The sequence below is a fragment of the Trichechus manatus genome, unplaced genomic scaffold, assembly GCF_000243295.1.
Source record: "Trichechus manatus latirostris isolate Lorelei unplaced genomic scaffold, TriManLat1.0 scaffold00264, whole genome shotgun sequence".
NCBI classification, from domain to species: Eukaryota; Metazoa; Chordata; class Mammalia; order Sirenia; family Trichechidae; genus Trichechus; species Trichechus manatus.
The window spans coordinates 907,156-923,872 of NW_004444200.1; the positions used below are offsets into that span (position 1 = coordinate 907,156).

At 34.1% G+C, this 16,717-nt stretch overlaps 1 protein-coding gene across 1 annotated transcript in view; it reads right to left on the reverse strand.

Moving 5' to 3' along the window:
• RNF17 (ring finger protein 17) overlaps nt 1-16,717 on the reverse strand; it is a 210,627-nt gene that overhangs the window by 124,975 nt on the left and 68,935 nt on the right. Inside the window, exons 17-19 of the mRNA XM_023724829.1 lie at nt 13,877-13,992; nt 12,752-12,872; nt 10,028-10,148 (exon numbers count right to left, since the gene is read on the reverse strand). Of these exons, the coding sequence (XP_023580597.1) occupies nt 10,028-10,148; nt 12,752-12,872; nt 13,877-13,992 (358 nt within the window). The remainder of the gene's footprint in view (nt 1-10,027; nt 10,149-12,751; nt 12,873-13,876; nt 13,993-16,717) is intronic.

Below are 16,717 nucleotides of genomic sequence, written 5' to 3' on the forward strand. Positions count from 1 at the left end.
ACTTCACCAAAAGAGTCAAAAGACAACCTACAGACTGGGAAAAAATTTTTGGCTGCAACAAATCTGATCAGCATCTAATCTCTAAAATCTACAAGACACTGCAAAACCTCAAAAACAAAAAGACAACCCAACTGAAAAATGAAAACAGGACTAATGAGGCACAGCAGTACAGGGACAAGGACCAGTAGGCAGGTTGGGACAAGAAAGCTGGTGATAGGGAACTCAAGGTTGAGAAGGGACAGTGTTGACATGTCGTAGGTTTGTTAACCATTGTCATAGGGTAATATGTGTACTAACTGCTTAATGAGGAAGTATTCGTTCTGTAAACCTTCATCTAAGGTACAAAAAAAAAAAAAAAACTATCTATGTAAGATCAAATTGACAACAGTAACCCCAAAGGTTTGACGGGAAGTCTAGGGGACAGTGAGTTAAAGATAATGGTGATGGAATAATTTTGAAAAGGATAGTGTGAATAGCAGCACAACTGGAAGAATATAATTGATGTCACTGAACTATACATGTAGAAACTTTTGAAATGGTGTAACTTTGGCTATGTATATTTTCACCAGAAATAAAAGGTCCTCCAAGGTTGAGAAGGGAGAGTGTTGATATGTTGTGGGGTTGTTAACCAATGTCATAAAACAATATGTGTACTGACTGTTTAATGAGAAACTATTTGTTCTGTAAACCTTCATCCAAAGCACAATAAAAAAAGGGGGAGAAAATGGGCAAAGGATATGAACAAGCACTTCGCTAAAGAAGACATTCAGGCAGCTGACACAAGGAGATGCTCACGATCATTAGCCATCAAAGAAATGCAAATCAAAACTACAATGAGATACCATCTCAGCCCAACGAGGCTAGCATTAATCCAAAAAACACAAAATAATAAATGCTGGAACACTTATACACTTTTGGTGGGAATGTAAAATGGTACAATCACTTTGGAAATCAATTTCGCACTTCCTTAAAAAGCTAGAAACAGAAGTACCACACAATCCAGCAATCTCGCTCCTTGGAATATACCCTAGAGAAATAAGAGCTGTCACACAAATAGATACATGCACACCCATGTTCACTGCAGCACTGTTCATGATCGCAAAAATATGGCAACAACCTAGCTGCCCATCATCAGACAAATGGATAAACAAATTATGGTATACTCAATGGAATACTAAGCAATGATAAAGAGCAATGACGAATCCGTGAAACATCTTATAACATGGAGAGATCTGGAAGGCATTATGCTGAGTGAATTTAGTCAGTCACAAAAGGGCAAATATTGTATAAGACCACTATTATGAGAATTCAAAAAAAGGTTTAAACACAGAAGACAATATTCTTTGATGGTATGAGGGTGGGGAGGGAGAGTGTTATTCACTAACTAGAAAGTAGACAAGAATTATCTTAGGTGAACGGAAGGACAGCACACACTACAGGGGAAGTCAGCACAACTGGACTAAACCAAAGCTAGGAAGTTTCCTGAATGCAACCAAACACTTCAAGGGACAGAGTAGCAGGGGTGGGGGTCTGGGGACCATAGTTTCAGGGAACATCTAAGTTAACTGGCATAACAAAGTCTGTTAAGAAAATGTTCTGCATCCTACTTTGGTGAGTGGCATCTGGGGTCTTAAAAGCTAGCTAGTGGCCATCTGAGATGCACCAACTGATCCCAACCCACCTGGAGTAAAGGAAAATGAAGAACACCAAAGTCACAAGGAAAGTATTAGCCCAAGAAACAGAAAGGGCCACATAATCCAGAGACTTCATCAGCCAGAGACCAGAAGAACTAGATGGTGCCCAGCTACCATCAATGACCGCTCTGAGAGGGAACACAACAGACAGTCTCTGATGGAGCAGGAGAAAAGTGGGGTACAGAACTCAAATTCTAGCAACAAGACCAGACTTAATGGTCTGAGACTGGAGGAACCCCAGAAAGCATGGCCCCCAGACTCTCTGCTAGCTCAAAACTAAAACCACTCCTGAGGCCAACTCTTGATTAGACTGGACTATGGGACAAAAAATGATACTCATGAAGAGTGTGCTTCTTAGCTCAAGTAGATACATGAGACTAAATGGGCAGAACCTGTCCGAAGGTGAGATGAGAAGGCAGAGAGGGTCAGGAGCTCGCTGAATGGACACAGGAAATCTGGGGTGGAAAGGAGTGTGCTGTCACATTATAGGGAGAGAAACTAGGATCACATAACAATGTATGTATAAATTTTTGCATGAGAGACTAAGCTGAATTGTAAACTTTCATTTAAAGTACAACAATAAAATAAAAAATAGATATAATGCAATGAATAGAATTATATTCAAAGATGATCCAGAAATCCAAACTTATCTTAAAGGATCTAGAATATAGGATAGAAACATGCATAAGCAGATGAGGAATTTCAGGAGATAGATGGAAATTATAATAAAGAGTAAAATGGAAATGATTTAAGTAAAAACACAATATCAGAGATGAATTTTTTCAATGACCTCATCATGCCACTTCACAGATAAGAAGAAAGAGTCTATGAACTTGAAGAGAGGTCAACAGCAATTTTTCCAGTTGAAGGTAACTGAAGAGAAAGAGTGTAGGGGTGAGGAGAGAATGGCACATTTAAGAGCTTCAGAACAATATAAAATGGTCGAACATGTTGAAGACAGAAAGAATGGAGCAGATAAAATATCTGAAGAGATAATGGCTTAAAATTTACCCAGACTAATGAGAGACATCAGATCCAAGAATCTTAGAGAACCAGAAATAGAATTTTAACAAAACTATATATCCCCATACTTAGTAATACTCCTGAAAACCAAACATAAGGAGAAAATCTTGAAGATGAAAAGAGCATTACATACAGAGGAAATATGTCTGTAACCTTCTGGTCAGAAACTATGCAAGCCAGAAGGCAATGGAGTAATATCTTTAAAGTACTAAAAGAAAAATATTATTAATCCAGAATTTTATACCTAGTAGAATGATCTTTTAAAAATTAAGGCAAAATAAATAAGTTTTCAGACAGACACTCTTAAAAGTCTTGCACTATAAAAATGGTAAAGAAAGTTCTTTAGGCAGATGGAATACAGTATCAGAAATTGGATCTCTACAAAGAAATAAAGAGTGTTGAAATTGGTAAAAAATGAAGCTAAATACAAACAAATATGTCTTTCTCGTTTTTAATAATGATAAAAATATAATGGCTGTCTTAAGCAAAACCAGTAACAATGTATACGGGGGGTGACAGCATATGTAAAAATAAAATGTAAGATAATAACGCAAAGCATTGGAAAGAGAGATTAGGAGTATAGTGTAAGGTATTTACACTGTATCAGGTATACTGTTATCTGAAGATACACATTTTTAATTTATCACAGTCTATTGTAAATGGTGGAGAAATCGCTAAAAAAATAAAAATAAAACAAAGACCTTTAATCAAAAAGCCAATGGTGGAGATAAAATGGAATTATAAAAAGTACTCAATTAATAAACAAAAGGAAAGAAAAAGAGAAAAAAATTAAACAAAGAACAGATGGGACTAACTGAAAATAACCAGTAAGATTGTAGATTAAATCTAATTACATCAATGATACATCAGATGTGGGTGGTTGAAACATCGCAATTACAAGACAGAGGTCGTCAGATTGGATAAAAAAACCAAGACCCAATTATATGCTGTCTATTAGAAACCCACTTTAAATATAAAGACATAGACAGGTTAAAAGTAAACGAATGGAAAAAATATATCACGCAAACACTAATCAAAAGAAAGCTGGAGTGGCTATATTAATTAACACACAAACTAGACTTTAGAACCAAGGATATAAAAAAAAGACATTAATTATAAAAAGGTCAATTTACCAAGTAGACATATTAATTCTAAATGTGTATGCACCTAACAACAGTTTTAAAATATATGAAGGAAAAAGTGATAGAATTCAAAGGATAAATAAATCCACAATTACAGGTGGAGAGTACAACATCCCTCTCTCAGTAATCAATAAAAATATACAGACAAGAATAAATAAATGATATAGAAGGCCTCAATCAACTTGACCTAATTGACAAACTGAATATATTCTCTTCATGTGGACATGGAATATTCACCAAGACAGACCATAGGAGAATTGAAATAATACAAAATATGTTCACTGAGCCCAAAAGAATTAAACTAGAAATTAATAACAGAAATATATCTAGAAAAATTCACAAATATTTGGAGTTAAACAACTCACTTCTAATTAAACTATGGGTTACAGAAGAAGTCCTAAGGGAAATTAGAGAATATTTTCAATTGAATAAAAATGAAAACGCAGCATACTGAAACATGTGAAATGTAGCTAAAGTAGTTCTAGGAAGAACATTAGAGCATTAAATGCTTATACTAGTAAACAAGAAAAGTTTGTAATTAATAATCTAATCTTCTACCCTACGAAACTAGAAAAAAGAGCAAATTAACCCCATCACAAATAGTAGGAAAATAAAGAGCAGAATCAATGAAATGGAAAATAGAAAAATGATAGAGAAAAAAATAAATGAAATTAAATGGTGATTCCTTGAAAAGATTAAGAAAATTGATAAACCCCTAGCCCAACACATCAAGAAAAATAAAAGACACAAATTACCAATATCAGGAATGAAAGAAATCATTACAGAACACAGAGACATAGCAAGGGCATATTATAAACAACTACATGCTAATAAATTTTGTAACCTAGGTGAAATGGATAAATTCACAGAAAGACACTACTGCAGCTTACTTAAGAAGAAATATATTACCTGAATAGCACTATATCTATTAAAGAAATTAAATTTTAGTTGAAAAAAATCTTCCAACAAAGAAAACTCTAGGCTCAGATGGCTTCACTGTTGGATTCTATCACACATTTAAGAAAGAAATAAATACCTGTTCTATACAATCTTGTGGGAAATAGAAGAAAAAAACATTTCCCAACTCATTTAATGAGACCAGCATAATCCTGATACCAAAACCAAATAAAAACATTACAAGTAATGAAACAACAGACTAATATCCCTTGTTAACAAGGACATATAAACCATCAACAAAATATAAGCAAATTAAATCCAAAGACTAAATATAAGCAAATCGAATCTAAAGACTAAAAGTGAAACATCAAATGATGATCACTGCAATATTGGTGAAATAATTTGGAAGTGGATGATGGTGACAGGTGCACAACACGATGAACATAACTAATGTCACTGAAAAATACACACAAAAATGTTGAATTGGCAAATGTTTTGCTTTACATATATATATATATATGTATTTACCACAATACAACAATTTTAAAAATAAGATCATCATGCGGAAAAAGCACCTGACAAAATCCAACACCCACTCAGGATAAAAACATTCAACAAACTAGAAATAGGAGGGAAGGTCCTCGATTTGCTAAAGTACACATACAAAAAACCTACAGTTAACATCATATTTAATGGTCAAAGACTGAATGTTTTTCCCCTAAGATTGGGAACAAGGCAAGGATGCCTGCTCTCACCACTCCTATTCAACATCATACTAGAGGTCCTAGCCAGTGCAATAGGCAAGAAAAAGAAATAAAAGATTAGAAAGGCAGAATTAAACTGTCTTTATTTACAGATGACATGATTGCCTACATTGATACCAAAGAAAATCTACCAAAAAAGCTAAAACTAACAATGAGTTTAGTAAGGTCACAGGACATAAAGTCAAAATCAATCCTATCTCATCTCTTTAGACTATCAATGAACAACTGGAAATTAAAATTTTTACAAATGTACCATTTACAGGAGCATAAAAACATGAAATTCTTGGAGATTTATATAATAAAATATTTTCAAGGTGTATAGTCTGGAAACTACAAAACATTAATAAGAGAAATCAAAGAAGACAAAGAAATGAAGAGATATACTGTGTTCATGTGTCTGGAAAATTCAGTATTATGATGTCAATTCTCCACAAAATGGTCTTGTAAAAGGTATGCGTCCAGGTTCTCTTTTTTAAATGCAATGTCAATAAAAATCAGGAGGCTTTTTTGTAGAAACTGACAAGTTGATTCTAATATTTATACAGAAAAACAAAAAGACTTAAAACAGCCAAAATAATTTTGAAAAAGAACAAAGTTGGATGATCACTTTACCTGATTTCAAGACTTACAAGCCCACATATTTATGTCCCACTGATTTTTGACAAAGGAGCCAAAGTAATTCCAAGGAGAAAGTCTAACCTTTTCAAAATGGTACTGGAACAATTGGACATGCATATTTTTTTAAAAAAGAACCTGGACCCATACCTTTTACAATATATCAAAATTAACTCAAAATGTGTGACAGACCTAAATGTAAAACCTAAAACTATAAAACCTGTAGATGAAAATACAGGAGAAAATCTTTATGACTTTTGTTAGGCAAAGATTTCTTAGTTACGATACAAAAAGCTCGAATCATAAAAGAAAAATAATTGGTGAACTGAAATTCATCAAAAGTAAAAAAGTCTCCTCTTTGAAAGATATTACTAAGAAAATGAAAAGACAAGCCACAGACAGGAAGAAAATATTTGCGATGTATATACTTAATGAAGGATAAGTATCTAAAATATATAAAGACGTCTCACAACTCAATAAGAAAATAAGCAATACAATAAAAAAGGGGCAAACATTTGAAAAGATAATTCACCAAATAAGAGATACAGATGGCAAATAAGCACATGAAAAGATGTTCAACATCATTAGTCATTAAAGAATGCAAACTAAAATCACTATGAAATACCACTATATTCCTATAAGAATGGCTAAAATAAACACAAAATGATAAAAATCAAGTGCTCGCAAGGATGTAGAGCAATAAAATTCTGATACATTGCCGGTGGGAATGCAAAATGGTAGGGCCAAATTGGAAATCATTTGGTAGTTTCTTATAAAGTTAAACCTTATGACCCAACATTTCCACTCCTAGGTATTTATGGAATAGAAAAGAATACATATATATGTCTACACAAAGACCTGTGTGCAAGTCAGCTTTATTCAGGAAATCACTCAAAACTGGAAATAATCCAAATGTCCATTAACTGATGAAAATATAAAACTACAGTATCTTCACACAATGGAACACTAGTCAAAATAAAATAAAACAAACTACTGATACATGCATGGATGAATCTCAAAAGCATTATGCTAAATGAAAGAAGCCAGACACAAAAGGCAACATACTGCATGATTCTATTTATACGACACTGTGGAAAACTCAAAACTATAGGAATAGATATTAAAGCAGTGGTTTCCAGGGGCTGGGTGTGGAGAAAAGTGATTGACTACAAAGGGCACAAGGGGAACGTCTTGAGGTGATAGAAATATTCTGTATCTTGACTGTGATGACAGTTATATGACTCTGTGTGTACATCAAAACTCATATAGCTGTGTAACTAAAAAGGATGAATTTTAACTGTCTATAAATCATACCTCACTAAACCTGAGTTTAATAAAAAGAAAACTTAGTCCAATATACTTTAAATGTTTAATCTTATCTCTTTCCCTCCCTCACTGAGGATCTACAGTAGAAAAAAGATAGGCCCTCTCTCTTCTGGTTCCAGCTCCTCCAGTATGAGGGCAGGAAGCAGCAGCATGATCACATACTGAGCACGTAGTTGCAATCCTCTGCTGGGTATCACTGATTCTTCATCTTACACTTAAGGTATCAAGTGTAGCTGTTACCCAAATATTGGCTTTCCCAAGGGCTATATGTGGGGAGTTTGTTAGAGGACTCCTTAGGGGCCACTCCACTGTACTAGACCCTATTGATTGGAAGAATCACTTTATCTTGATTTCTAACCTTGCCAGTCCTCCTCACCCCTACTCTGTCCTCTTGCTTCTTTGTTTGCCTCAACCACTGATCTACCCTGGGTGGTTCAAGCCTAGATATCTTTAAAAGTATCCACTTAAACCCAGGAAAACTCACATTTTTCCAAATGGGAATGCAGGCTACTGTATCACTACACTCTCTATCTTGCCATTTCTCTTCCCAATAGGTACAACAGGGGGATGTCCAAGCAGACATTCAACCTAGAAATAAGATGCCAGTCTCCTTTTCTTAGAAGCATCCTCAATTTCTAGGAGCCATTCTCTTGGTTCCAGAGTCCCTTTGGGATGGAAGTAAAAGCCACCCTATTCCCCCATTACACTAATGACTCCAAGTATCTTTCCCATTTATTTTTCCTAATCCAGAAACAAGCAAAATTCCCAAATGCACGGCATAAGAAGATATCCAGTGGGAAATGTTATATCAATTTTCTTTCTTGCGAATACCCTAAATATTTGAGTAATTCTCTTAGAGCGGCCTATTACTTACCCTTCCCACTTTCCTACAGAAGAAAAGAGTCACTGCACTCTGTACAAAGGTGACAACTACAACTGTGACACCAACAATTCCCTCTCCACATCCCCACCCCAACTCAGAGGTGGTGGAGGGAATGGGCAGTATGATCAGGGTAGCAGATGTCTGACCACCTCAAACTCTGGACAGGATGTCTGGCCCAACTTAGAATGTGGAGTACCCAGTGTGTTTTTATCCATATCTTTGGGTCCCAGTAGCCAATTTCAAAGGAACCCTGGTGGTGGACCGGTTAAGTGCTCAGCTGCTAACTGAAAGGTTAGGGTTCGAACCTACCAGCAGTGTGCTTCCATAAAGATAACAGCCTTGGAAACCCTATGGGGCAGTTCTACTCTGTCCTGTAGGGTCAGTATGAGTCAGAATTGACTGAATGGCACACAACAATAACAACAAGCCAATTTCAAAGCAGGAGGAAAAGTTCCAACGAATTTCTTATTCCACAAGCAAAATGTCTGGCCGGCTGAACTATGTCAGGACAAAGAAGACAGAAAAAAAATGTCTAATTTAAAAAAATATTTAGGCAGGCAGAATCACTAGAATTTAGTGACTGACCAAATGAGAGGGATAAGAGATAATGAAGAAGGCATTTCAGAGGACTTCCAGGTTTTCTAGCATGAGCATCAGGGGGGATTACTGATATCATTTACTGAGACAGGAAACATGAGCAGGCAAACAGGTCATAAGGGAAAGGTCATGAGTTCATAACAACGAAGTATATTCAAGTAACCATATTACAGCTTAGAAAAAGAGGTGTGTTGTTGGTGTTAGGTGCTGTCAAGTCAATTTTAACTCACAGTGACCCCATGTGATAGAGCAGAACTTCCCCACAAGGCTTTCTAGGTTGTAATCTTTACGAGAGCTGATAGCCAGGTCTTCTCTCCTGTGGAGCCACTAGGTGGGTTCAAACCGCCAACCTTTTCAGTTAGCAGCCAAGAGCTTAACCATTGCGCTACCAGGGCTCCTTTGGAAAAGAGGTATGGACTGACAATATAAATTTGGGAATATGTGTATGTGATTATATATATAAACACACACACATATAAGTTATAGATTATATATACATAATATGAAGCCCTGGTGGCGCAGTGGTTAAGAGATAGGCTGCTAACCAAAAGGTTGGCAGTTCAAATCCACCAGCTGCTCCTTGGAAACCCTATGGGACAGTTCTACTCTGTCCTATAGGGTCGCTATGAGTCGGAATTGACGGCAATAAGTTTGGGTTTTTTTAATACATATATATGTACATATATATATTGGGAATTATATATATACATAAAGTAGGGATTAAATACACAGGATGTTTTATGTGTGTATACATATATGTACTCATATATGTATATACAAAATAACGTAACTAAAGCCATGGCATAGATTAGAATACCTTGGATGATTACATAGCACAAAGAGGGTCTAGGAAAGTGTCCTGAGCCAGGATGGTTTAAGAATTTTTCTGTTGTTTCTTTGGACCACTGCACTGTCCCATTAAGTTCAATAAGTAAGCTAGTCATTTGGTAGAATTTTTAAAAACTCAAAAAAAAAAAAAAAGAAAGAAAGAACTCAACCAAACAAGAAATATAAAAAGTGGCAAATATTTAAGGTAGACAGCAGTAAAATTTTACTTATGAACAGTGAAAATACAAGTCTACTTACCCTTCTTCATAAGATGCTAGGCCCTCTTTGACCAGCTGGTCATTAATACTAGTAGCAGTCATTCCAGGAGCACCAAGATAATCAAAAAGCTCAACTAAGAGTACATTATCTTCCAGAATTTCTGTAAAACCATTAAGACTAGTTTGGGAAAAGAAATATGTTGCAAAAAACACTAAATGAGGCAATCTAAAAAAAAAAAAAAAGGAAACAATTTCTTTCATGTTGCATAAATGAAGTTTCCTGCTGGATAGGTTATATTCTCTCTCCAGGAATAAAAGTAGCATTTTGCAGACATAAAGAATTGCCAATGTTGTCTGTAGCTTATACAAATTAATAGAAAATTCATTTTAGGTTGCTGTGTGTGGTTTGTTCAATAATGAACTAAAAGCAGTTTTAAAAGCTTTTAGATTAAAAAAAATATAAATTAACATATGCTCATTGAAGAAACATTCTGCCATGTTTTTTAAAACTGTTTCAAGAAACTGAACCAAGTTCAAGGAGGACAAAATAAGTGAATGAAAGTTAACTCAGCCCAGTGATTATCTGAGAAAGTTTACAGCTTTTATCAGAATGACACAAAGTTCAAAACAACAAAAACTCAATATAGAATCGTCAATTAACCACACTTTTCTTTAACCCTTTAATTTTTTAGGACAAATGATACTTAACTTTTACTTTCTTTTAGAAAGAAAAATTGGTTGTTTATCAGATTTCCTAAACTAGATTGGGAGTTAACTGATGGTAGAGTTTACATTTCATATGCTTATTTACTTATTTATTGTACATAGTACAGAGGATCTGCTCAGATGTGAATAAATGCCTACACCTTCTATACAATAAGGTGATGATAGCTGCCAGTCAGAATGGGGTGATTCTAAATAAAAGATAACCATTATCAGCAGTAACACCATATATTAGCTAGTCATAAGAATACATATTAGAAAGCTTTTTTCAAATATGGCTACTTTTCAATGAACTAGATAAATTATCTGAAGAAACAAAAGGCTGAGCCTCAGTAACGTTGATCTCTCTACTTTCCATCTCTTGAATTCCCTTTAGTTAGTTCATACCTCCTATCCAAAAATTATTCCAATAGGGTCACCTTTCCTTGTGTTCTGTACCTTAACCATCTTCTCTGCTTTCTTATAATGAAAATTTAAATGTCCCCTGCTTCATAAGGTAACAGTCTATATTAATGGGAAGCTCCCATTCTCATCTGTTAGTTTAAGTTTCTTAAACTCTCAATCTCATCATTGTATGTGTTAATGGGAAAAGATATTTTTGATCAGGCAGGGCGTTCTGACACCCATTGAATCAATTTACCTAAGGTTAATAACTATGGTATAACTAAGACTTAGATGTTATTGGAATAACAAATAATTAAGTGAGAAAGAAAAAGGGGGAGTCAAAAAAAGAAGACCAGGGAGTCATGTCTTGACGGAGCTAAAAAAAAAAAGAAAAAGAAAAAGAAAAAAAAAACCAACAAAATAAAATGGGAAGTTGGGAAGCAGAATTATCTAGGTTACACTCTGCTCAAAATCAGTTTAGAGGCTGCTCAAGGACTAAGAAACCCTTGATTTCTTGTTCATTTCAGAGAAGCCAGATATAAAAATTCTATAGACTAGAGATGTAAGTTCTTTAATCATATTCCTTTTCAACAGAATCATTTCTTCAGAACAATTTCTTGTATCAACAAAGTGAATAAATGATCAATTCCAACTTACGTGACTTCTAGCAGTTAATCTCTAAGGTTCAGTTCCCTCACTGTAAAACAGGCTAATAACCTCATGATGGTTGAGTTCACTTAACAGCAGTGTGATAAAAGTGAAAAAAGAATACAGTAAAAATTGCCCTGGAGCATCCCATAAATCAATCCTAAATAAACATGGCTTTGTGTACCTTACACTAGTACTCATTAAGCCCAACACAGCCAGTGTTTGTTATAGCTTTGGAACAACTTGGTTAAACATCAGGTAAAAAACAGCGTCCCAATCTCCCTATCCAAAATCCTTGAGGCCAGATGTGTTTAGGATTTAGAATTCTTCAGATTGAGAAAAACTACACAATACATATACCACATACTTTGTAATACTGCCAGCGGAGTCTGTAGCAAGACTCCACAAATATTACTGTTCTGAAGTGGAATATATGAATATTCATTTTAAAAAAGATAAAGACTATACATAGTTTCATGTCAATTCAAATGAGGTTTTGCCATTAAACTTCTGATTTCCAGAACTGTTAAAAAAATGCATAATTTTCCCCCAAATATGCTAAGAGCCTACAGTTGAATTCGCTTAAGTAAAATGAAACAAAAACAACAACAAATTAAAGCTATTTACCAGTCATATCCCGTATCTCCGCTAACCTTCCTGCAAATTAAACTTTAGCATCCATGGCACCAAGGTCAGAGACAGAGCCCCAGCAAAATTGTAAACAGAAATGAAAGAAGCCAATTCCTGGCTTCTAAACTTTTAAGAGTCCATATCCATCGTGACTTGATCTGTAATGATAATTTCTGCCTCATGTGTTGACGTTAAATGCTACAGCCTGCAGAAGACATGATTTTGCTGGACCTGATTCTCAACAAATACTATCTTTCACTACTGCTATTGATGGCACATTAAATTTACTCTAAGATACAACAAATGCTGTATCATAACATTATTCTTATATTTAAAAGTATGTGTCGTCACATAACAAACAAAAATGGAAATAGCTTACTAATGACTGAACATGTCATAAATTTATCTTGAGTCTTTTCTTCAAATTTTTCTTTAGCGTCTCTGGACCATTGGTTTGTCTTTTTACATGGTTCAATATAGGCCAGCTTACATTTAATTGCCTGTGTCAAACAAAATTCCAACATTAATAAAGTAAACTTAATTTATAGCTATTTTAGGATTGAAATAAAATTTTATATAAATCTGTATAGAACTGAAATTTGTGTTTGAATGTAGTACATATTTATAAAATAACCAAATGAATGTACAAAAGCATCCATCAGTGTTTAGAGACATAAATCATTGGAAACAGCAGAGTATTTGGTTGAATGAATTATAATTCATACGATGGAATAACATGCATCCAGTAAAATAATTACAAACATATATGATACACTGTTAAATGAGAAAAGCATCTTATAAGACTATATATAGTCTGAATCTATAATTGTTAAAAATATAGAAGATGCAGAAATATACTCATAGAAGTATATATACCAAAAATATTGAACAATAGTTCTGAATGATTCTTTTACTCATCTGTATTTTCAAATTTTTTTCTGTAACACTTACCCATTTTTCAAAATGAAAAATAATGTTTAATAACAATTCAAATAATATAGAAGCATATAAACTAGAAAATAAGTCCCCTTATCTTTCTCTTGGAATCCTACTCCCCCAATATAAGCAAGGTTAATTTTTTTTACATGTTCTTCTAGACTTCTCTTTCTTTTGCACACATACATATATATAAACATAGGTGGGATCACAGTAAAAGTACTTCTCTGATTAGCTTTTTCACTCAATATACATGATAACATGAAACTCTTAACATTATATAGTCATCTCAAAATGATTTGATACATTAAAAGTTGCATATCAGTAAGTACTTACACACAAATACACATATTTAAAAATGTTTATAATTTATGCTTACTTTCCAAGATATACAATATTATTTCTTAAATAGTAACTGTAGCAATACTTACCTACAATCCCTGTATCAGAAACTATTTACAGACAAAAATGGTGGTTAACAGAATATTTCTATGGTAAAAATGACTTTAAAATTACTTTTATATTTGTGTGAATATTCTAACTCTAGAATTCATACTAAGTGGATTACCTTCTCTTGGGGATTCAGAAACTCATCCTTTATTTTACGCATTTCTTTCAGTGTTGTTTTTGCAGTATTACCAAAGTCAACATATTTAACTTCAACTTCCCGGTGCCCAGGCAATCCTTCAAAAATTATGAAGTTAGAAACCACAAACTTGGGAAAGAAACCAAGAATTATCTACTAAAATTTAGACTGATCTATGGTCAACTAGATTAAATACTTTTATGTTAAAATAGAAAATTAATATTTTAAAAATGTAGAAATATTTCTAAAATGTGAACGTAAAAAAAAAAATTATCCATGCTGCATGGCTGCTCAGACTCAGTAGAATGAAAACAATTAGTCTTAAACTATCTAAATTAAACTACCTAAAGATCAGTCAAAATCAGGATTAAAAAAAAACAGCTATCAAATGGCAAGTAAACCCACTACCGTGGAGTCGATTCCGACTCACAGCAACTCTACAGGACAGAGTAGAACAGCCTCATACAGTTTCCAAGGAGTGCCTGGTGGATTCAAACTGCCAACTTTTTGGTTAGCAGCTGTAGCTCTTAACCACTACACCACCAGGTGGAATGGCTTAAAAGTTAAGAATTAGGCTTTGAGTTAGACTGACTGGGTTAGAACCCTTGTTTAGTCACTTAAATGCTACAAGACCCTAAGCAAGTTAATATCTCTTAAGATTCAGTACCCTAACAAATTACTGTCTCTCTCTAAGCCTCATTACTTCATTTGTAAAAATGAGTATAACAATAGAATATAATCTCATATGACTTTTTTTAAGACACACTTATTTAAATACTTTGCAAAGCAACTAGCACAAAGTAAGCACTTAAATGTCTACTGTTAATCAACACAGATGATCAAACATGGCAAAAATTTCAGTAATCAAACTGAAGACTCATTCATACAACAATATCCAAATGTGAAATTTTTAAAAATGTTATTTTTGGAGATATTGCCAAAAAAAAAAAAAAAAAACCAAGAGATTCATATGGATATAATGAAAAAGTACAACAATGTATAATTGGAGATCCAGAAGGATAGAAAGGAACAGAGGCAATATTTTGAAAAATGTTGTTTTTGGCGATATTTTGAAAAAAAAAAAAAAAACCCAGACAGATCTCTATGTCAATCTAGTCTTTATAATTTAAAGGACACCAAAGACACTTCTGAAGGTTCAGACACATGGAAATTTGAATAAAGACCTATCACACACTGATCCTTTTGAAAATACTTAAAACATATACTTGATATTAGCCTTTCTCAGCACACCCATGTACAGTGCTACTGGTCTTGTTGCCATCATTATCAAATTTAAAGATTAATGTATACATATAGATTCAATGTGGGGGGAAAGTACAGGCATTCTTCTTTCTCCTTGGCACTTGTGAAAGCAGGCAGAACAGCACTGGTACTCAAGACAAAACTTCAAACAACTTAGGCCCTCTTGTACTGAATATCTACAATAACTGAGAAGCCATGTGTTACTACGGGTCTAAGGCCAGAAGGTAGGGGAACCTCTCCCCACTTCCACTGGAATCCCTGTGTTTACAAGGACAGTCTCAACTGTACCAATGCCACTAGATTCTTACCTTGTTCAAGTCTCTGAATAGAGATGGTGTTTTAAACAAATAAATAAGCAAACAAGTAAATGGATGTGGGATAGAATTTAAAGTACATTCTTTATTCAAATTGTCAATCAAGTAGAGGGTAGCATCAGGAGACATGGAAGGTCTCAAAATTTACCTCCCCTTGAAAAAGAAGAACAAACTAGGTAAACTCACACTTCCAAATTTCCAAACATACTATAATAAATACAAAACAGTGTGGTATCCATATAAGGATAGACATACAGACCAATGGAACAGAATTGAAAGTCCAGAAATAAACTCATACGTCTATGACCAATTGATTTTTGAAAGGGTATCCATGTCAATTCAGTGGACAACAAATAGTCTCTTCAACAAATTGTGCTGCGATAACTGGATTTCTAAAAGTAAACAAATGAACTTGGAACCCTATCTTATACCATAGAAAAAAACTCAAAATGGATCAACAATCTAAATATAAGGACTAAAACCATACAACTCTTGTAAGAAAACATAGGGGTAAAACTTCAAGACCTTGTTTCTGGCAACAGATCATAGATATGACACCAAAAGCATGAGCAACAAAAGAAAAAAATAGATTAGGTTTTATCAAAATTAAAAACTTTTGTGCATCAAAGGACTTTATCAACAAAGTGAAGAGACAACCTAACGAATGGCAAAAATATTTGGGAACCATATATATGACAAGGGTTTAATATCCAGAATATTTAAAGAACTCCTACAATTCAACAACAAAAGGACCAAGAACCCAATTAAAAAATGGCAAAAGAAAATTTCTCAACATAATAAATGGCATTTATGCAAAACCAACAACCAACGTCATTCTTAATGTAGAGAGGCTGAAAACATTCCCCTTGAGAACAGGAACAATACAAGGATGCCCTTTATCACCACTCCTATTTAAAATTGTGCTGGAAGTTCTAGCTAGAGCAATCAGGGAAGAAAAAGAAAGAAAGGGCATCCAAATCGGTAATGAAGAAGTTAAACTGTTCCTGTTTGCGGATGATATGATACTATACATAGAAAACCCTAAAGACTCCAAGAGAAACCTACTGGAACTAATAGAAAGATTCAGCAGAGTAGCAGGATACAAGATAAACATACAAAAATCAATTGGATTCCTATACAGCAATAAGGAGAATGATGAAAAGGAAATCAGGAAAACAATACCATTTATAATAGCCCCTAAAAAAATAAAATACCTAGGAATAAATCTAACCAGGGATGTAAAAGA